Genomic DNA, 22,595 nt, shown 5'->3' with positions numbered 1-22,595 from the left:
GATGCATGGATCATTAGTGTCGTATTCGAATAGTTACATGAATTTTCTCGACAAATGAGATGATTTAAATAATGTGATGATTTTACTTCCATTCATTTCTTTATTGGTTGCGATTTTGCACAAAGCTGATGGATGAAAGCTTTGGGTTTTGTTAGAGACAACATTGAAGGTATGTTTGCTACTTGGTTTCAATATGATCTCATTTCAATATGGTTTCAATATAATCTATATCAATAATTATCTCGTCTGCAAAACTCACTCTTGATCAATGGAAATGTGTTCAAGCTTTGTCACGTATCCCTTCATTGAACTCTCAGTCTCTTGGTGAAGGAAATGAGCAGTGGTCTAAACTAAACTACTCTATGATCAAGATTAATGTAGATAAGGCAATTTTCTCTAATCAGAATAGCTTTGGCTTTGGTTTTGTGGCAAGAGATCATAATAGCTTATTCATTAAAGCCTTTCAAGCTAGTAAATTTGGAGCTGTTGAAGCTGAGATTGCTAAAGTAGTTGGAATAAAAGAAGCATTAATATTGTCCACTCTATTATGGCATCTTAATTAATGAGTCTAAACAATTGTTATTTGTTCTTAATGTGTTTATTATTTTTGTTAAACAATCTGCAAATAAGGTAACACATTTTCTTGTGAGGGATTCTTATTCTAAAATTAATGATACTATTAGTAAGAATTCCATCTCTGCTAATTTATCGTTCTTACTTTTGAAGAATTTTTGTTGAATGAAATTTATCTCTTTTCAAAAATAAAAATAATGATAAATTACATCAATTATAACGAGAACCAAACTATATAGTTTGGAAAAAAAAAATAAGAAAGAATACAAAGAAAATAGAGTAATTTTTTAAGGGGAGACGCATGGCAACCTTTTATACAAGGGTGGCTCCGTTCTTACCATAAACAAGGTGATAAACGCTATTATTATTATTATAACTAACCGTGTTAAAACACTATAAACAAGCAACTAAAACCCTAATAAGTTAAATTTTCTTCTTAAAAAAAAATAAAATAAGCTACGCGGCTGCCATGGAACTTGGCAAAGAAGACCAAACACCAACGCTCGGCTCTTGAATGAGCCATCATCCACAACCCTCACTCATCCTCTTCCGACAATCCCCAACCCTCGGCACCACAAGTCACCACGCTGCAGACCCCCCGAGCTACCTACCCTCGAGACACCAATGCCCCCACCTCCGCAACACCAACTTCCAAGAATTCAACAACTATTTGTGTCATATTCATAAACCTTAATGACCAAAAATTTTAAAACAAGATCTCGTAATATTTACTTTTTTCTTTTTACAAAACAAAAGCAACAATCTCATTTGTAAACTATTACAAATCCAAAATGATATAAACCCTTTGTATATATTTTCCAAATAAGAACATTGAAACATAACACCTCAAAATATTCCACTTCTTAATGAATTTTCATCAAATAATTGCATGTAACTCATAACAAGGAATAATTATCAAATAGTATTTAGTTTGAATCAATGGGGTATTCTAAATCACAAAACCCACATCTTAATTTTCTTTATTCCTATGTTGCATACAAATTTAATTTAACTGCTGTGATAATAATGGTATCACTTTCTAAGAAAGAAAAACTTTTATAGCAAAATTTTGCTAATTTTCAATATGATTAATCATCAAAAGAGAATGTTGCTCCAAAATTGTGTTCTTTCTTCTATCATTATAGTTAAGTGACACAAACCCTGCAAACTTAAAAGCGAAGCTGAGAGTCGAGACCCGGCTTTCATGAACTTTACATGAATACAGTTCATTCTTTTATCCTTGAAGGCTCTCCCACAGATTCCTCCATTCTTGTATACCATTCTCCAATACGTGTGTGCTCTACCATATCTTTCCCGGACCTCAAATAACGGATCGGTCTCAACACCCCAAATACCGCAAGGTCTGCCATATTAGGCTTTGAGCCACCTGATACAGAATAAACACAATGAAATTGTGCATATACGCAGCTAAATAACAATGGAATCGATCATCCAAGAATGTAACATACAGTATCATTTAATATTGGGTCTCACATAGTTTACTTAAATTAAAAAAAGGAAATAGGCTGCAATATTGGTGTCCCTTGGCAATATTAACATATATAAGACCTAACTACCAACATGATCACTACATATTAACCAATGGCAGAAGGTTAAGACTCACCAAGGACCATGAACAGCCTAACCTACAATATTTAGGGGACCATGAAACTATAGCAATTGCTATGTAGATACCATATGCCTAACCATTTGAGCTACCCCTTCTTGTGTCATTGGCTAAGTAGTTGTATAAACATTTACTACAAGTCAGCAATATTTACAATTTTCATGTATATTTCAAGTGTGTAAATCTTCCATTGAATGGCTGCCATGAATGATATATATTAAATAATGTTGTGCATGCTACATATATATATGAGTTCATGAGTACAACATCCAGTAATTTTAACCCATCAATATATATTAAATGAAGAATGTCATGAATGCAAATTAGGCAATAGATAACGAGTGATGCAAACACTATATTACATACAAATTATATGTATGTGGTGTCATATTTTTAAATCAACCATGCTTTCAAATATAGGACACAAAAGTATGACATGCCAGTGTATGTATATTGTGTTGTAAAAAATGTGTTAGTGGTAGAAAAATAACACAAGCTTAAACATTTTGAGCAACATACCAAGAAAATCTCTCCCATTCAGTGCATTCACCCATGTTTCAGCAGCATCATAAAGGGCTGCACGTTCATCGGTAATGTTATATTTCTTCTTCAGTTTCTTCGATACAAAGTACATAGCTGCAGCACCAGCATATTTTACTGTAATTCTTTCTGTGAAGCTGAAGTTACCTGCAGTGAGAGTATGAATGTATTAAGTTTTTTTTTTTTTGTTAGTTAGGTAGCAGAGTGAAGAATATTAACCACAACCCCAATATCATACCATTGCTTGTAATATAGTCAAACGATTCAAGGGCCTCTGAAGTATTTCGGTATATGTTGGGTGATAACATATGCACCAAGTGATTGTCAACCCACCTACATATCAAAATTCAGCAACTGATGTGTCAGTCAGGTTCAATTCAATATATACTAGAGCCCACATAATATTATTAGTAAAATTGCATAGCAACTCCAAGTAGAGGTAAGGTCTTTAACTGTAAGAAACACAGAATAATCCAACTAGTTTTAGATCCTGAAACTTGTCCCGAAAAAATTTCAGTTGCTTTTTTAATTAACAAGATCATATAAATAGCTATTTCTAGGGGTCATTTCGGTTTACCCTTTTTAACAAGCTAAAAGCTGAAATTGACTCCTGCACAATTAAAAAACTGAAACTTCTCTCAGCAAACTTCAGATTCTAGCTATGGTATGGCTTGGCTTTAGATCAAATTGTTCATTGATCAGTTTTTGGGTTTACCATAAATTTTAGGCCCACAAATGGCTCGGTAAGTACTCTTAGCTTGTTAAATACTTAAACAAATTTGCCCTACATACCTCCATAACACTAACTCGGAAAATTCCCCAAATATTATAGCCATCCCAATAGAAAGATTCCTGAAGACCTAATGGTATATATTTTAAGAGTTCCAATCAAAGACTCTGAATAATATAATCTAATAAGACACTAAAATAATCAACAGTCAGTGGAGTTAAGCTGTGAACATATAAATAGTCCCATTTCATTTCATTTTCAGATTTATGCAACAAACAAGTACCAACATAAACTACGCAATAGCAAGGAAGAGGAAAGAAACATACTGGCGCCACTTCGTCTCTTCATCATCCCCAGAAGGAGCTACTTTGTTTGGAAGAATTTTGCCACCCAATTTATCAATAATAACTGAAAACACCAGCATGTTTGCTTTAACATGAGATATAAACAAATTCAAAGAAGCCTAAAAAACACATACTTCGACACTTTTAATATTATCGAAAAAAAAAAAAACTTCAAACAATATATTGAACCTGATGAGTCGACCAGGGCTTCACCATCAACCATCAAAATAGGAACTTTCTTATAATCAGACCATTTAATCTCTTTCTTGCTAATTGGGTTGACTTCTACAACTTTGTATGGTATATCATAGTAGTCCAAGAATGCTGAGACAAAAATAAACCCAATAAGGTAACAGAAATTTGTTAACAACCCAAGTTGTAAAATAGATGCAAGAAGAAATATTGCATCTATGAAGTTCTCCAATAACTTCTATACTTCAAGTTCAAACAATCAAATTCTATTAATAATTTATATAAAACAAAAATCATATGTAAATAGTATTGATGATTGAAAGGACTCTAACAGATCAATGTCACTGCCATCTTCCTTTTACCCAGTCAAAATGCTCAAATTTGCTAAAATAAGACATCAATATATACATGTATATATATATATATGGAACACTTCTAATAGATAATACCCATTGATGGTAATTTTAAAAAATAACTAGAAATATCAATTTTAAAAATATTTTACCACTAGATTTTGAACTAATAATCAATAATAGAAAGGGAATTTGTGTTTCCATGATTAATTTAGCTACTTAATTGAAAAAAATACACTATATCGAAAATATATTTTATCAAACATATTTAACTCTTACTCAATTTTTTTTATGCCTCCCAACCGATGGAACAACCTCAGCCATATAATAGCCCCTCTAATGTAACAATGAGATATATTTTTTTATTAGATTGCAAAATTAAGAATAAAAGCTCATACTTTTCTAATAACATTAACTAAGAATGCACCATATATCTATTGAATTTCTTCCTATGATCTAAGACAGTTAAGTATAAACAAATTCCATTCTAATTGAAGAACTATGATTCATCAATGAATTCAGAACCAAAAAATCATAAATTTTTCTCTAATAATTCTACAAAAACTACAAGATTATACCTTTAACTTTATTACAGAAAGGGCAAGCTTCATACTGATAAAGAACAACATCTTTAGGGACCAATTCCTTCGAAGGAGGTTCCTTAGCGTAAACCTCCTGAGAAAGAGACACCGCAGCAGCACCAGACACCATAACACCGGCGATGCCAGTTGAAATCATGGCTCTAGACGAGCCAGTGGAGAAAGATTCAACAATGGGAGAGAACCACCGGGTACTAGTACGAGGGCGAGAACTGGTAGTGGTGGCGAACAAAGCTACTTGGATGAGACGGTGGTTGGAGAGGGCTCCGCCGCCATCTACGGTGGAGAGAGATCTGGATAGGAGAGAAGATGTGGCGAGAGCTGAAGCCCTTCTCATGGTGATGGTTGTTGATTCGATCGGAGATTTTCTGGTTGTTGGGAGAGAGTTCGGAGAAGAAAGGTTTACGTAGGCTTATTGTGAATCAAGAGATTTTAGGGGCTTAAGGGGTTTTGATTTGGGGTTTTTTTGAAAAGTTAATATAAAATTTGGGCAAAAGTGAAATTTTTATTAATTGTGGTATTTTTGAAAAAGTAGTTTACCAAAATTTGTAATCAAAACAACATATTTTAATTTGGGGTTTTTTTAAAAAAAAATATTGGATTTTTGGCAAAAGCTTACAATTTTATTGTCACTAAAATACTTTTTTTTTTTATAAAGTAACCGTAAAACAACATAGTAGAACAATTAAAATAACAGTGAAACAACTAAAAAACAATCATGGAACAACAGTGAAACAATTAAAAAATAACCATGAAACAACCATAAGAACTTAACGCAGTACACAGTATAAAACTTATACAATTTTTTTGAAAAAAAATCTGCTTCACAATAAAAAAAAATTAAAAAAATTAAAATTTTCAGTACATGGTGTAAAAACTCATTTTAATTTTAACTACCAACCTAACTATGCTTTTAAAAATAATAATAAAAAAAAAAACTGGAGTAGTAGGAATGTCTTTTGATAACATATTTCTTAGCTTAGATTAAGGATTCGAATTTTGTCACGACTCCTCATAAGAGGGTTTATGCTTGGCTTTTTAGAAGAATAGCTTGTTGTGGAGGATAAGGTATAGGACTCCTATTGTTATTGAGCACCAGTAGTGTCTAACACCTTCTAGATGTGTTGCTTTATAATTTGTTAGCGATACTCCTTAAAAAATATTGCATTAAACTATATGAGACTCGATACTTAGTTGAACCAATATCGAAATTGACGTGTAAGAGGCTGCTAGGTACCACTAGTGCCTTTTAACATTTCTCTTCCCTAAAAGCTATTTTCTTACCGTAGTACTATTGAGCATTAGTGGTGCTAGTCTAGATATATCACTTTACGATTGGCTAACGACACTCCTTAAAAATTATTATATTAAATTATATTAGACTTGATTCTTTGTTGGACCAACAGGGATATTGACACATAAGAGAGTGCTAAGCACTACTTGTATCTTTGAGTATTTATTATTTTCTTTAGTTATACGAGACTCAATACTTAGTTATACCAATAGCGATATTGACACGTAAAAAATTACTAAACACCACTAATATCTTTTAACATTTCTCTTCCCTAAAAGCTATTTTCTTAAATTATATAAGACTGGATACTTAATTACACAAATAACAACAAATAATCTTTTTAACAATATGGTTTTTCAATTCCAACTTGTCATCATTTTTGGCGCGTGTTATCCACGCTCCTAGCCAATATCTATCTATCTATCCACAAAACCCTTTGGTTGTCCTAAAACCCTTCTCTTTCATATCGAAGCAAAACCCCATCAATGGCTTCTTCTTCTTCGTCTTCTGCTTCAAAATTCTTACAGTTCGGAACTACAATCTTCCGAGCCCACAAACCTCTATCTCTATTACCAAAACCTTCTATTATCTGTTCCTCCTCCTTCTCCAAAATTTTCCTTTCTTCCCAATCCCTGCGTTTCCCCGCCACCCGTAGTAGCTACTACTGTTCCTCCGCCGCCGTTGATGCTGTCTCCGCCTTAGAAAGCAGCAGCACTGAAGAATCTCGTCACCCTTGGCCTGAATGGACGGCCTTCGTTGACCGATTGACTACCAAGGGTTATTTTGGCGAAACCCTTGCTGCTGATGAAGCTGACAGTCTTTACAAGAATATGAAAATTTTGAAAGATCCTTGTCTCAGCTTCGCTCGTGATCGTTACGATGTTCTCAAGTAACTTCTCTCTTTCTCTGTTTGGTTGGCGAGAAAATTCGAGACAAAAACTTAACTTCATTTGCATTTTGTCTTAATTTTCCATTTTTTTATATGTTATGATTTAGAAAGTATTCGTTTTGAGCATTTTGTCAATGTTCTTAACTTATCTATTTCATTGTTTGGTTGCCGAGAAAATAATACAGACAAAAAACTCGAACTTTATTTACATTTTGTCTCAATTTTCCATTTTTTTATGTATGTATGAATTAGAAAGTAGATGAATTTGTATTCATTTTGAGCATTTCTTCAATGTTTGTAACTTATCTATCTATTTGTTTGGTTGCCGAGAAAATACAAGAAAACAAACTCAAACTTTATTTACAATTTGTCTCAATTTTCCATATATATTTAACTGTATATACAACACATATATGGAACTATTCACGCCTTATGTGGTTGTTTGAATTGAACACCAACACAACAAGAACACTTTCCTTTGGATTTTACTAGTTATCTAAGCAGCATTGCATGGTTTAACATTACAAATATATGAAAAAATTTAACTTTTTTACTGATGGGCTAATGTTACATTTGTAGATCATTGTCGACGAAAGATATTGAGGTGCTTGTTGGAGGTGGATGTCCTAATCTGTTAAGGAAAGCTGTTAATTCAGCTAAAAGATTGAGAGCCTATGTCAGACTCGATGAAGGGGATGTATGTGATTTTTCTCATTGTGATATTATAGCAAGTTTATGTGCAAAATATTTGGATCTTTACTTTTCGACAATGTTAATTATCCAGAATTTTCTGCAATGTCCGGTGTACTATAAAATTACCGATAATCTTCATACCCTTTTCGATTTTTAATCTATTTGTGATAATTGGGGATAGACAGGGTATTTGGGTGTGAGTGCACCACAAAGCAGGTATACGATGAAAAAGCTAAAGAAAATAAGATAATCTTAATACCCTTTTAGTTTGGTTGGTGAGAAAATTCGAGACAAAAACTCAAACTTCATTTACAATTTGTCTCAATTTTCCATTTTTTTTTAATAGGTTATGACTTGGAAAGTAGATGGCTTTGACTTGGAGAAGTAATATTCAGGAAAAATTGCAACATACCTATCTAAATTATTCACTATTTTATTGGATTCAGGTCTGTAGTGCTTGCAATCTGCGAGGTTCCTGTGATAGAGCTTATACAATCTTAAAGGAATTTGAAGCTGATGCCCGGACAGTGGATATAGTGCGCATATTGCTTTTTTATGCTCTCGATCCAATTGTTATCTCAGGGGGTGAAAAACCTGTAGGTAGAGAGCTTGTTGAATCGTCTGCAAGAAAATTACTTTTGGAGTTGCTTGAGCTCAGTGAAACGCCCGTTGATCCATCACTTCCACAGCCTGCTGCCAAAGTTCCAAAGAAGAAAGAACAAGTGTCGAGTTTGACAGATGATGACTTGTCGAATAATGTTGAAATGAAGAGAGGAGATTGGATTTGTTCTAAGTAAGTTCATTAAGTTACTTTCTTTTTATTTTGTGTTTCTTTAATAATTTTTACCTTGCTCTGTATTAGAATAAATAACATTGAATGATTTATTACTGAATTCCTAGTATCTTAGATTTTATCGATATTATTATGGCAACGGGGCCGGGGGGGCTGAAGGGCTTTCTGTTTTTTCCTTTTCCCCTTTTACTCGATGAAATTACAGCATACTTGTAGCAATTCGGTAAAGCTTAAGTCCATAGGCTAATACCTTCATTTTCTGTTTCGTAGTTGCAATTTCATGAACTTCTCCAAAAATTTACGATGCCTAAAATGCAAAAATGATGGCCCTAAAAGTGTTGGCAAAAGCGAGTTTGAAATGAAGAAAGGAGATTGGAGCTGTCCCGAGTAAGTGCCCGCTGCCCATAATTTAGTGAAATTAGATACTCTTGGATTATATTTCAGAATATTAGACTTAAGTATAGTTACATTTAAGAATACACCCTCATTAAATTTTTTAAGTAAGTTATATTTTTGATACTCCTGAGTTAAATTCCCTGTCTTCTACATTAGTGTGCGTTTGTGTGTGTATATTTTCATCCAAGCTTGGAACGGATTCCCTGTATATGTGCTCTTATGATCCTCTTTTTCACTTTTGTTATTGCCTAAACTAATGGTTGATGCCCTTTTGAATGTGCTGCAGATGTAATTTCACCAATTTCGCCAGAAATATCCGCTGCCTGAAGTGCAAAGCTGAGGGACCAAAGAAATCTGGAGGAACTGATATTGAAATGAAGAAAGGAGATTGGAATTGCCCAAAGTGAGTTTCCTTTTTTATTATGTACTGCTAATCAATTTCAGGTGGTTTTGTAACTTTTATTGCTCAAATTCTCAAGTTAAGAACAGGCCTGATATTAATTAATCCTCAAAAGGTATGAGTGGAAAAGTATACATTTGGCAATGGGATTGTTTCAGATAGCTTTCCATTCCATTGGAGTAAAGTTGGTCTTAAGGAAGAATAACTGTTACCGAATAATTATTGCTTGTTATTTCCTGTTGCTTCATTCCCATAAACCACTAAATTCTATTTGCCAATCTTTAAAATTGTGACATGGAGATAAGAAGTTCAGGCTGCCTTTTCTCCTCCTCACCCCTCCCCTCTTACATACTTTTTAAGGATTGTTTCACTCTCTTTAACAAAATATGAGAATAGAACAGTCCAGTTTTGCTACTTGTTTTCACATTCGTCCTGAATGAACTGAAAAATTGCTTCTTTAGTTTAAGCATAAAGAAGTTTTAACCCACGGTCTCTCCATCATGATTTGCCAATAGCAGAGTTTCATGGTAGACGGGGCAAAAAAAACACCATAACATGTGAAGTTTAGTTCTCGAGGGTTATCTGCTTTGATGTGATTCTATTACCTCAATTTACATTTATTTGATGATTTGTCCTTACAACTTGGATTTTGTTGATAGGTGTGAGTTCATGAATTTCGCAAGCAATGCAAAATGTCTACGTTGTCTCGAGTCACGTCCCAAAAGACTCTTAAATCCCGGAGAGTGGGAATGTCCCTCGTGAGTACCACCTCTCTTTCTCTTTTTCTTATCTCTTTGTTTTCGAGAGATATATAGCTTTACTGAAATGATACATTATATTCTTAATTCGGTATTGTAGATGTGATTTCCTGAATTATAGAAGAAACACAGCGTGCCTGAAGTGCAGGTGCGACCGCCCTAAAGAAGCAGCAGCAAATAGCGACTACCAGGAGAATGTTTGGAGGCGCCCTCGCTAGCTGTGTACTTCTATTAATGCCCGAACACACAGTTGGATGATGTTAATGAGAAGCAGTGTTACAAGCTATCATTACTTACAATGATCATTATTAGGTTTTATTCACGATTCATCGAACTGACTCGAGCCCCCCAACACAAGATAGTGTGCTGGCTTGGTGCTTGCGAGCTTTATTCCGTCGGTGGTTTTATAAGGATACAATACAAAACTGAGACAACATCAACGACACAGAATGGCTTTCTTCATACTTAAGAAGGTGAATTTAGAACTTGATATTGCGTAGAAGTTTCGGTAACTATATGTTCATGGTTAGTGTGAGCACAATTTTGGGCTATTATATTGTATTTTTGTTTCCAATTTTTGCACTTAATCTGTTAATACAGTTAATTCAATATCAGTTATGGAGAGTTTTGACAAGAGGATTAGCTCAAATAGTCAGACATGTAGTTTGTTTTCGTAGTGGCTTGAGGTTCGAGTCTCTCCTGTCGGTATTTATGTAAAAACAAGAGAATTAGCTCAAATAGTCAGACATGTAGTTTGTTTTCGTAGTGGCTTGAGGTTCGAGTCTCGGTATTTAAGTAGTAATTATTATAGTTTTCTAGTTTCGAAATATTGTAGGGCTAGAACTCATTGAAATTCCCTACTAAATCGGGCAATTTGGAACTTTTGCCCGAAATGCTAATTTTTGGATTTGAAGTTCGAACCTACATCGACTCATGCATACCAAGAACATTAGCAGTAGATATAATTGTTAGCAATTTTCTATAATTATCATTAAATTAAATTATGTATAGTGTGAGATTCGATATTGAATTAAATTAAAAGAAAAGATTTTATTTTTTATTCAAAAACTCCTAAAGAATAACACAAGAAGATACAATGTAAATAAAAATAGACTTGTAAGTTCATGTCATATTTATATTTATGTACATATATTGTAAAAATTCAACATATTACAATTTATGTACACAATAATCCATAAAGATCCTTGTTATTATCATAGTTGACACAAATGACATGTCACTCAATAATGACCATTAATCCAATGACCAATGAAAAATTCAACAAAATATTAATATTGGTTTTTTGTTTACTAAGAAAATAATAGGCTGTTTTTTTTTGGTATAAATAACAAATCCAAATCTAAATCAAAAGAAGAGAAGAGAGAGAAAGAGAGACATTGTAACGACTTTCTCTCCCTTCTTCCTATTATTTCTCGCCATGTTTTCTCTTCTTTCTTTTCTGGAATGAATCTTCTATTACATTTTCATTTCAATGAAAGTGTATATTTTTTCGATAATTTTGCGTTAATCCATATTTCAAAACAGAATCATGATGATGAAAATTTGATGTGTGAAAGTTGAACGTAAATTGTTCTCTTTAATATATATACAAAGGAAAAAGAAAGAGAAGAATTAAAGACAATGATGAAGGGAGAAGCATTGGTAGAGAAGGGTGCAAATTCAGATGAGGAAGAGAGCATTGTAGTTTCGGTAAGGGTTAGACCATTGAACGAAAAGGAATTAGCCAGAAATGAAGAATGTGATTGGGAATGTATTAGTAATAATACTGTTGCAATCAAGAACAATCTTTCTGAACGTATTACCTTTCCGACTGCTTATACTTTTGGTATCTTTTCTTTGTCTCTCTCTTTAAAATGAATTATTTTGTATAGATGAATTTTAAAATCTTATGAAAATCTATAATACATCTCTTAAAATGATCGATTTGGTAACATATTTTTTTGTTTTCTATGTCCAATTTTTCTTTTCATAAATATTGTAAATTTCTGTAAATGTTTAAGAAATTCTTAATGATTTATAGTATTTTCGGTTCAAATGCTTAACACATATATAAGAAGAAAAAAAACAAGTTACACATATGTTACAAACATGTAACAAAATATTTGAACATTAAATTTTAACATTGTTAACTATTTAAAACTTTCTGAAACGTGAAGGATCCTTTGTATACTATAAAATTATACCCAAAATCTTAATACCCTTTTCAATTTTTAATGTATTTGTGATAATTGGAGATAGACAGGGTATTTGGATTCGACTGCACCACAAAAGAGGTATACGATGAAGGAGCTAAAGAAGTCATTCTTTCAGTTCTCAAGGGTATTAATTGTGAGTAATCTACTTCTTTTCTTAAAATTATTTATACACAACACACAAATATGTATATATAATATATATACTCAATGGGTCAGCCCTAGGCATAGGCGGGCTAAGCCCATGCCTAGCGCCCATACTTTCTGGGGGCCCAAAATAAAAAATAAAAAGTTTTATTAGGTTTTTATTTAACTAAAATTAAGTGTATTGTAAACAATAAATATTTAAATCTTAATTGGTTGAAATGTATAACACATTATACAATAGTGTGAGTTCGAGTCTCATAACCAAAATTTAAATGGTCTTAGCCCATATATTCTCAGACCGACCCTGATACACATATTATACATATTGTGTATGCATTTGTCTTAATTTTGAACATAATAGTAATTATATTGTTGATATGCAGCAACCCTTTTTGCCTATGGCCAAACAAGTAGTGGAAAGACATATACTATGAATGGAGTTACCAAATATGCAATAGCAGATGTATATGATTACATTGAAATGGTAAATGATCAAGAAAATAAACTTCACAATAATATTAGTGTATTGTAAATTTGACTAATTTAGATGTTCTTTTTTTGGTATGTAGCATAAAGAAAGGGAATTTGTATTGAAGTTCTCTGCAATGGAGATTTATAATGAAATTGTAAGAGATCTTCTTAGTGCAGATGGTACTCCACTCCGACTTTTAGACGATCCCGAGGTGAATATATTTGTTTAGTACCTTGTATTTTCAATAATGCTCATATAATATTTTTAATTTTAAAAATGTACATATTTAGTACATATATATTGATCAAATTTAAATTTAGGATATCAAATGGGTGTTTTTTAACACATTTAATAACACTGTTTCTTTATTGCAGAAAGGTACTGTAGTTGAAAAACTTACTGAGGAGATTTTAAGGGATCAAAGTCATTTAAAGGAGCTTCTTTCTATATGTGAAGGTAATGTATAAAAGTCCTAATATTAACATGTTGAATTTTATTATGGATTAAAAATAAAAATATCGAGTCATTTATAAGAACACGTGTTATTTCACTCATACTCAAATCATACTTGAGTTCCGAACAAAAATAAACGAGCATATTAGTCTCCACTATCTTTACAAGAAACAGATGTTAAAATATTGAGTCATTTATAAGAACATAGATTACTCGATTCATAACAAATATTTAGTTTTGCGTTCTTGCAGCTCAAAGGAAGATCGGAGAGACATCACAAAACGAAACTAGCTCAAGATCTCATCAAATTCTGAGATTGACAGTTGAAAGTTCAGCTAGTGAATTTCAACAAGCAAGACATTCCAATGCCCTAACAGCTAGTGCAAATTTCGTTGATTTAGCGGGGAGTGAGCGTGTTTCTCAAACATTATCGGTTGGAACAAGGTTAAAAGAAGGCAGCCATATAAACCGCAGTTTACTAACATTGGGTACTGTTATTCGAAAGCTAAGTAAAGGAAGAAATGGTCATGTACCTTACCGAGATTCTAAGCTAACGCGCATATTACAAAACTCGTTGGGAGGCAATGCAAGAACAGCCATCATTTGCACACTAAGCCCAGCGCGTAGCCACGTTGAGCAATCGAGAAACACCCTCTTTTTCGCGAGTTGTGCTAAAGAAGTTACAACTAATGCCAAGATCAATGTAGTTGTATCAGATAAGGCATTGGTGAAGCAATTGCAAAGAGAATTGGCTAAAATGGAGAGTGAATTAAAGACCTTACAATCAACTCCTGATTCACATGATTCAACTGTTTTGCTAAAGCAAAATGAGCTTTTGATTGAGAAGATGGATGAAGAGATTAAAGAATTGAGAAAACAGCGCGATTTTGCTGAGTCTCGAATTGAGAGTATGCTGCAATCAAAAGGGTCAAATTCAGAGTCTCAAACCCGAAATGAAGAAGTTCTTTCCAAGCAAAACAAACTACATCCTCTCCTCACTATACCCGAAGATAAGAGCGCAGAAAACTCGGTTGTGAATGAAGAGAATGAGTTGAATGAAGAGGAGAAAGTGAGCTACATTGTCACTGATAATTGTAGTTATGATGCATTGCAACAAAAAGTTCAAGAATTGCAAAAAACAATTAACTCTCTTGTCAATTATTACCCTTCTGAGGATTCTCCTTGTTCATCTGAAGCTTGTATGTCTAGCTCAAGAAGTGTTATGTTGACTAGAAGTAGAAGTTGCAAAGCTGTTCTCACAACAACAAGTCCATCTTTTGTTGGATTGAATGAGGAAGAAGAACATAATGAGAAAGAATCGCCATCACCAGCACAAAACTTTTGGTGGAATTCCCATAGATCAGTTCGCAGTGCAAATTTCGCGAAGTTGTCAAGAAAAGATTCCAACAATTCTAATTTGAGCTTTTCACTTGATAATGTGGATGACATTGTTGAGAGAAAATCACAACATGGTAGAGGAAAAGGAATTAAGCGATCGAGCAATAGTAGTCGCCATACTAGAAGGTTAATTAGAAACGATTGTAATGCTTCTATTTTGAGCGCTTCTTTTGAACCAGACGAGTTTGATGAAGAAGAGAGTGATGAGAATGAATCTCGCGAAAGAGAAAATGAGATTAAGCAACACAATGCTTCTAGATTGAACCTTGCTCATCATCACAACAATAAGAAGCTAATTAGAAATGATTCTAATGCTTCTTCTTGTTTGAGTTCGTCCTTGGAGACGAATCAAACAAAGGAAATTCATCTAAGAAGAGAAAAGGGTTTGCGAGAAAAGCTTCTTAGATCGAAATTTGGTACTAAAACATCAAAAATTTCGAAAAGACACTCTCGAGCTTCAGTGCTAAGTGCTCCCGCGACAAGGAATCATTCTAAGGAGTCAGATTCAGAAGAAAGTGTCCTCAACTTTATGCAAGAAGAACTCGAGAATCAACAAGAAGAAGAAGAAGAAGAAACCATAAAGCACATCAACGCGGAACCTTTGATTACTTGGCCATTGGAATTTGAGAAGAGAAGACAAGAAATCATTGAGTTATGGGACTTATGTTATGTCCCATTAACGCATAGATCTTACTTCTTCCTCATTTACAAAGGCGAGCGATCAGATTCTGTTTATCTCGAGGTGGAGTTAAGAAGGCTACATTTTCTCAAGGATACATTTACTATTAAGAGTAGTAATGTGAAGAAAGACACTCAAATTCTAACTCGAGCTTCGAGTTTGAAGATGCTTAATCGCGAAAGGGAAATGTTAAGCAAGCAAGTTCATAAGAAGTTTCCAAGAAAAGATAGAGAAAGTCTTTACCAAAAATGGGGTATTAAGCTAAAATCAAAACAAAGGAGTTTACAATTAGCAAAGTGTTTATGGACTAATACAAATGATAATGAGCATTTGAAACAAAGTGCTCTTCTTGTTGCTAAGTTGGTTGGGATAGCAGAGCCAAACCAAGTCCCTAAAGAGATATTTGGACTAAGTTTCTTATCTCAACCTATCAATTTTAGTCCTTACTAAAATTTAACTAATTGGGTTGTAATGATTTTTCTTCTTCTTCTTATGATCAATTGTAATTTAACAAATTGTAATAGTGAAACAAACCATGAAATTGTGATTGTAAATCAAAGTCACTATAATGTGTATTTATGTGTGTAGATGATTCAAAGAGAACATAACATGTGTTTTTCATACTACTTCTTCAACTACAATTATTACTAGTAATCCTTAGGTTCATTTCTATAGTACTAATTTTTTTTTGTGTCGTGTTCGTGATGACCCAAATCTTAATTTATCTAACTCGATAAGCTCGTAGTGTGACATTTTATGGTGAATTAAAATGTTGAGAAAATTAAGCTTTTTATGTTGTCATAAGGTTTTCTTTTAATGTTTAATTTAGTTTTTTACAGTTTGAATTTTCTCTAAACTCTCGGTTGTTCATTAATTCTTATTACATTATTTGAATATGTCGACTAATTTATCTTAAAGATATATAAGAAATAATTGAACTTCATCATAATTGTTTCATGATCAATAGTACCCTTTTTACTAAAAATCCATTTTTTTTTCCTTTTTGGCACTTATAATCCTTGTTAGGATAGTTTCTTCTTCTTATTTTTATTATAAAACATTGCATAGTTTCTTACTTAGAAATGATAATTTCATTAAAAAATAAAGGTTATGATTTTGTTTTTTCGAGTTTTGATATAGACCAAATCGTAGCCCTAAACTTCTTATGTTTTTTAAATTTTTCCTAAACTTTGACATGTAGCAAATCATACATCTGAACTTTGAACTTTTAAAGTCTTTAATTTTTTTTTTCAAACTTTGACATGTACGAAAATATCACCCCTATACCTACCTGTTAGTAAAATTAAATAGAATTAGACAAAAATTCTTAAATTAAAAAATTTCAATAATTTTGAAGAAATTTTCAACAAACTAATAAGTTCGAAAAGACATAATACATGTCAAATTTCGGTGGAAAAGAATCTCAATTAGCGAAAAATAAATAATAATGAACATACTACATAGAAAGAAGAAGGAATCCTCAAAAAATAACCAATACAAGATTCACATACACAAAAAAGCCATAGAATAATGATCATTGTTAGCATAGTTGACAATCAATAAAGACAATTAATCCAATGACCAATAAATCCAACAAAATATTGGCTTTTTGTTTTCTTGGGCAGTTTTCTTGTAGAAATAAAAGAACTAAATTAAAAAAAAAAAAAAACAATAAATAATTATTTTATTGTAATGCTCGTCCTTTTATTCCATGCACATTATATTGTCCTACTATATATATGCTGCCCAATAATTATTGTTTTTTTTAATGATTAATCAAATATAAATACAATAAATAATCAAATCCATTATCTTAAATATACTAGAGAAAATATTTTATTTAAAAATAACTTTTAATTTAATATAAAAGGATCAAGTTTCAATTTAGAATAATTATAAATAAAAATAACATTTAAATTGTACATTTTTAAATCTCGTATATTCATAGTTTATAAATTTATTTATGTAAAATTAATAATTTTCTAATATAACTCTATTTAATTATAATCTCAATATAATTTATTTGGTTTTAAGTATATATTCTTAAATAAATGTTTTATTGTATATATAGAGAAGTTGGATTTTGTTATGATCAAATTATGGAGATAAAATCTATTATTTATTTTATCTCCATAGTTGTTAATTATCGAAAATTAGAAATTTTACTATATATAGAAATTGAATTTTGTTATGAACAAGTTATGGAGATAAAAACTATTTATTTATCTCAATATTTATTGGATCATGATCGAATTGATCTACCAGTTGTTAATTATCAAAAACAAAAATATATTAAATTAAGTTTAGAATAATACATTTAACATTAATCAAAGTACATCAAACAAAGAGAATACTCTTTTTTAATTTCGTATAAGAACAAAGTTCATTCTCTCTCTCTCTATATATCTATATATTTATATATATATACATTCTTACATAGATATTAATTGCAAGTAAATATTTTTGGACCAATAATAAAATTCATAAAGAAAGATGAGTAGAGCAAAGAATGATAAAGTGGTGTGTGTAACAGGAGGATCAGGTTACATAGCATCATATCTAATCAAACTCTTATTACAACGCGGTTACACTGTCAAAACTTCTGTCCGTAACATTAGTAAGTTACTTGCTAATCTTTTGATTTTCTACTTTTATTATTATTCTATATTTTGCTATGAAGGAGATGATGAGTTTTGAATAATATATAAGTCGAATCCTAAGTTGAAATAGATTTTAAGAAAAAAAATTAGGCCTTTATTATAAGAATAAAATGGGATAGGCTCCAGACACAAGCCTAACCTGTCTTAATTTATATATATTATGGACTTTCTGATATAGTGGACTTTCTAAAATAAGTGTAATTGCTACTTTCTTGTGTTTTCGATTCCGGATAATTATAATTTTATTTTATTCATACAAAAGTATTTATTGTAAATGTTTAATTAAGACACTTTGCAAATTTTTTTGATAATTTATCATGTTAAAAATATAATTTAAATAATTTGTTTAACTACGTGCATATAGAAAACATACACGTTGTAAAACATTTGAATTTTATTATTTATACTATAATTTTTTTAAGAAAAAGTTTACGAAATATCATAAATAGCTATAATAAAATTGTTATATATATAAAAAAAATTGGATTATTTCCAACACATTTAAGGGGTTTACCACAGAATCTCCATATACTTTGATTGAATTTCTTAAGTGATTGTTAAATTCTCTTTTATTATATTTGTTTATAACTTTTTTGTGTGTAGATGATTCAAAGAAAACACAACATTTGTTGTTACTTGATGGAGCAAAAGAAAGACTTCATTTGTTTGAGGCAGATTTGTTGAAAGAAGGATCATTTGATTCTGTAGTTGATGGTTGTGAATGCGTTTTTCATACCGCTTCGCCTGCAATTATCACAACTACTAATCCTCAGGTTCATTTTTATTTTTCCCTAACAAGAGTACAACATAAAAATATATCAAAAGACTATATTTTCTGTAAATAAAATTATAAAAATCGTAAAAATATTTAAAATTTCATACAACTGTATTTTTGTAATTTTTTTGTTATTTTTGTGTATTTATGAAATAATCCCTTTTCGATTTTCCCTTATGTTTAATTTAGTTGTATTATCGAATTATTATATCATCAATCAGGTTTCAAATAGTTAATTTTCATTTATTTGTTTATTTTTTTTCGAAGAGAATTTTCACATATTATCTAATGTGATCTTTATTTTTTTTATCCATCGCTTATTCATTTTTCTATATTTCTTGAATATGAATAATAATATGTACACACAAAATATGAATCAAAATACCAAATTCAAACTCAGTGTTGTGACAATGTTTTTGTTTTCAGTCAATCACATCTAATTAAGACTAAATTTATAGTTTAAAAAAGTTTTATCACATCACTAGAAATAGTGTTTTAGTGCATATTTTATGTGTACATTACTCTAAAAATTTATAAGAAATGAAATTAAACTTCATATTCTACTTTATCTTAATGAGAGGCATATTGTCATAACTAACCTAACAAAGAACTTTCATATTGGATATTATGATTCTTTAACACTATATTTTTTCAGGTAGAACTAATTGATCCAGCAGTAAAAGGAACACTTAATGTTCTAAGGTCATGTGTAAAAGTTCCTTCTTTAAAAAGGGTAGTTTTCACATCTTCAATGTCTGCAGTTTCGTTTAATGGGAGACCTTTGACACCAGATGTGATGATTGATGAGACATGGTTTTCGGATCCCATTTTATGTGAAAAATTAAAGGTTTGTGAACATTTTAAATTCGAGTAATAATATGTGATTTTTGTGCACAAACAAACTTGACGCATACTTATATGACAAAAAGTTTTAACAAGCGAGACTCATTTTACTAAAATTGGTTAACCTTTTTTTTTTTTTTATCAAATTTGTGTATGTGTATAACTTATATGTATACTATCATTTTTAATTATAACAAACACTAATTTTGTTATTCTAGATTTGGTATATGCTTTCAAAAACCTTAGCCGAAGAAGCTGCTTGGAAATTTGCAGAAGAAAATGGGATCGACTTAGTCTCCATTAATCCTGGGTTTGCAATCGGTCCCATGTTACCCCCAACTCTTAATGTCACTATGGAGTTTGTTCGCAACATAATAAATGGTACTTTTTTTGTTACTATTTTTTTCTTATGCATTACATATTAAGAGCACTCATAACAGCTTCTATAAAATAGAGAAACTTTAAAAAAATTTAAAAAATCGTACTAAAAACATGCTACAATAAATGCTCCAAACTCTTTCATTTTAATTTTTTTTAAATAAACTATTCATGCTCTACATTTATAGAATACTATTCATTGTTCGAAATATTTTTTATTAATTGTTTTGAGTTTTAATAATGATTTCTGTATGGGAGATAGGTGTATATATATATTAATATTATATATTTGAAATGAATAAAATATAATAAAATTTTAAAAATGTAGAATTATGATAATGTATTTTAAATGATAAAGTAAACAAGCTATTGAGTGCTCTAAAGATATAGAAAACAACTTTAAGCGTTATTATTATTGTGTTTCTGATCTAAGTTATATTTGATCCAGATCTAAAAACATGTAGTATAACATTTGTTTAGTGAAATATAATTATGAAAATTATTTTTCTCAATTTTGCACGTAGTTTATTTTTACGAGGTTTACCGTGTAGAGCGTGTGTCATTGTTTTCCTCTGTTAATTTGTGTTAGTTAGACCCGACCTTGAAATTTAGTGGACCTTAGGAAAAAAAATTGGCCTTTATTTAGAAAAAAAAAATATGTAATTTTAAAGGAAAAATTTTTTTTCTTGGGCTCCTGGACTAAGTGGGTCTTAGGCACAGACCTAACCTGTCTATATCTAAGGCCAAGCCTGGTTTTTGTTCATCTTTATTTTCAACAATTTTAACAAACATTGTAATTACTTTTGAATGTGCAGCACAAACTTTCCCTAATGCAGTTCATAGATTTGTACATATTAGAGATGTTGCATTGGCACATATTCGAGCATTTGAAGTTGCTAATGCTAATGGGAGATATTGTGTAGTTGGACATGTTGTGCATGTTTCTGAGGTTTTGAATATTTTGCATCGACTTTACCCAACTTTAACCATTCCAGACAAGTAAGTTATATTATATTAGGATATTTGCGTCGAAAGCCCTTTAACATTTACAATTATTACACATATATATGATCCTAATAAAAAATTAATGACGAAAGTATTTTATATTACGATTTTATTGCAGTCGTACCCTGTTTTAGTTGTTAAGTGTCAATTCAAAAATACGTGACAATATGTTTCTTTAGCTTATTTAATAAATAGTCTAATAATAGGTCGTTACATGTTTCTGAATTGACACTTAATGACCAAAAAATGATACGTCTACAATAAAATCGTAAGATAAAGTACTTTTATCGCCACTTCTTTTGATTAGGATCGCATGTATGATAATTATAAACATTAAGGGAGTTTTGCCACAAATATATCAATTATATTTTAAAATTTTCTTGTCTTTTAAAGTGTTGTGCTATGAAGTTTATTGTTCTTTGTTTATTATTTTTAGGTGTGAAGATGATAAACCTTTTCCACCTCTCTATCAAATATCAAAAGAGAAGGCAAGAAATTTGGGTATTGAATTCACTTCATTGGAAGTGATTTTGAGAGACACTATTGAATCCCTTAAGGACAAGGGGTTCCTCAACATCTAAAGTCAAAAGAAATTGGCATAGAATCTTTGTCAAAATAATATTGTATTGTTACAAAATAAGAATTGTGTTTATTTTTATGCATGTCATATGTTTATTTTTGTTTTGAACTAGTAATGTTGTCATTCTTTTGATAAATATGGAGTAAGGTTGATCTTTAATTCAACCTAATGAATTTTATTTTTGGATAATTACATAAAATACTATTTTTTTGTAAATGTTTTATATTTTTAAGTTCATAGATACTATTTTATATTTTTACAGTGTTTTATAAAAGTAACATGAAAATAATAAGAAAACTACATAAAAATAATATCCAAACAACATCATATCAACAATAAAAAATAACAAAAAATCAACAGCAAATTAAATAAGATTACAATATAAAAATATACTAAAATACTATATCTTCTATAAATAAAATCATAAAAATTATAAAGATATTTAAAATTCCATACAATTTGTATTTTTGTAATTTTTTTTTTTTTTGAAATAATCATTTTTGTGTTTGGGTTCTTAGTGATGAAATTATGATAAATTAAACAAATACCAAAAAAAAAAAAAATATATGTATATCTTATAAAAAAAAATTGGCCTCTATTGACACATAGATAACACATACATTTTTTTCTTCAAAAACCAATAAAGACGAAAATCATGCAACCCAATCTATGTTTAATCATATAATTTAGGAGGCGTTTGGTTGGAATGAATGAAAATATAGGAATGAGAATAAGAATAGGAATGGAATAAAATTTAAAATGCATAAAAAAAATTGATAAAAAAATCATTAATTTTTTTTTCTTGTTACAT

The 22,595-nt window shown here is 30.8% G+C and overlaps 4 protein-coding genes across 5 annotated transcripts; 3 read left to right on the top strand and 1 right to left on the bottom strand.

Moving 5' to 3' along the window:
• Positions 1–1,412: 1,412 nt before the first annotated feature.
• On the bottom strand, positions 1,413–5,403 carry LOC115709572 (uncharacterized). The gene is made up of 6 exons (XM_030637703.2): positions 4,938–5,403; positions 4,004–4,138; positions 3,797–3,878; positions 2,979–3,073; positions 2,720–2,887; positions 1,413–1,960 (listed from the first exon to the last, which is right to left on the bottom strand). The coding sequence occupies exons 1-6, from the start codon at positions 5,293–5,295 to the stop codon at positions 1,800–1,802; spliced, it is 999 nt and encodes a 332-aa protein (XP_030493563.2). The 5' UTR covers positions 5,296–5,403; the 3' UTR covers positions 1,413–1,799.
• Positions 5,404–6,543: 1,140 nt separating this feature from the next.
• On the top strand, positions 6,544–10,944 carry LOC115711168 (zinc finger protein VAR3, chloroplastic). Of its 2 annotated transcripts, XM_030639499.2 has the most exons (7): positions 6,544–7,141; positions 7,721–7,838; positions 8,281–8,627; positions 8,898–9,014; positions 9,310–9,426; positions 10,083–10,181; positions 10,282–10,944. In XM_030639499.2, the coding sequence occupies exons 1-7, from the start codon at positions 6,738–6,740 to the stop codon at positions 10,397–10,399; spliced, it is 1,320 nt and encodes a 439-aa protein (XP_030495359.2). In that variant the 5' UTR covers positions 6,544–6,737; the 3' UTR covers positions 10,400–10,944. The 2 variants fall into 2 exon arrangements, with proteins under 2 accessions (XP_030495359.2, XP_060967469.1); XM_061111486.1 differs by lacking the exon at positions 8,898–9,014 and having other exon boundaries at positions 6,593–7,141.
• Positions 10,945–11,373: 429 nt separating this feature from the next.
• LOC115711169 (kinesin-like protein KIN-7F) lies at positions 11,374–16,164 on the top strand. The gene is made up of 6 exons (XM_061111485.1): positions 11,374–12,027; positions 12,441–12,530; positions 12,925–13,025; positions 13,111–13,224; positions 13,388–13,469; positions 13,718–16,164. Exons 1-6 carry the CDS (start codon positions 11,823–11,825, stop codon positions 15,991–15,993), a joined length of 2,868 nt encoding a protein of 955 aa, XP_060967468.1. The 5' UTR covers positions 11,374–11,822; the 3' UTR covers positions 15,994–16,164.
• Positions 16,165–18,036: 1,872 nt separating this feature from the next.
• On the top strand, positions 18,037–21,785 carry LOC115709574 (phenylacetaldehyde reductase-like). Its single transcript, XM_030637707.2, has 6 exons — positions 18,037–18,160; positions 18,807–18,976; positions 19,634–19,825; positions 20,040–20,202; positions 21,015–21,198; positions 21,641–21,785. The coding sequence occupies exons 1-6, from the start codon at positions 18,037–18,039 to the stop codon at positions 21,783–21,785; spliced, it is 978 nt and encodes a 325-aa protein (XP_030493567.2).
• The last annotated feature ends 810 nt before the right edge of the window (positions 21,786–22,595 follow it).

The sequence above is a fragment of the Cannabis sativa genome, chromosome 3 (assembly GCF_029168945.1).
Source record: "Cannabis sativa cultivar Pink pepper isolate KNU-18-1 chromosome 3, ASM2916894v1, whole genome shotgun sequence".
In the NCBI taxonomy this organism is placed as follows: Eukaryota; Viridiplantae; Streptophyta; class Magnoliopsida; order Rosales; family Cannabaceae; genus Cannabis; species Cannabis sativa.
Note: the sequence above shows the minus strand (reverse complement) of the source record. Positions and strands in the feature narration are given on the sequence as shown.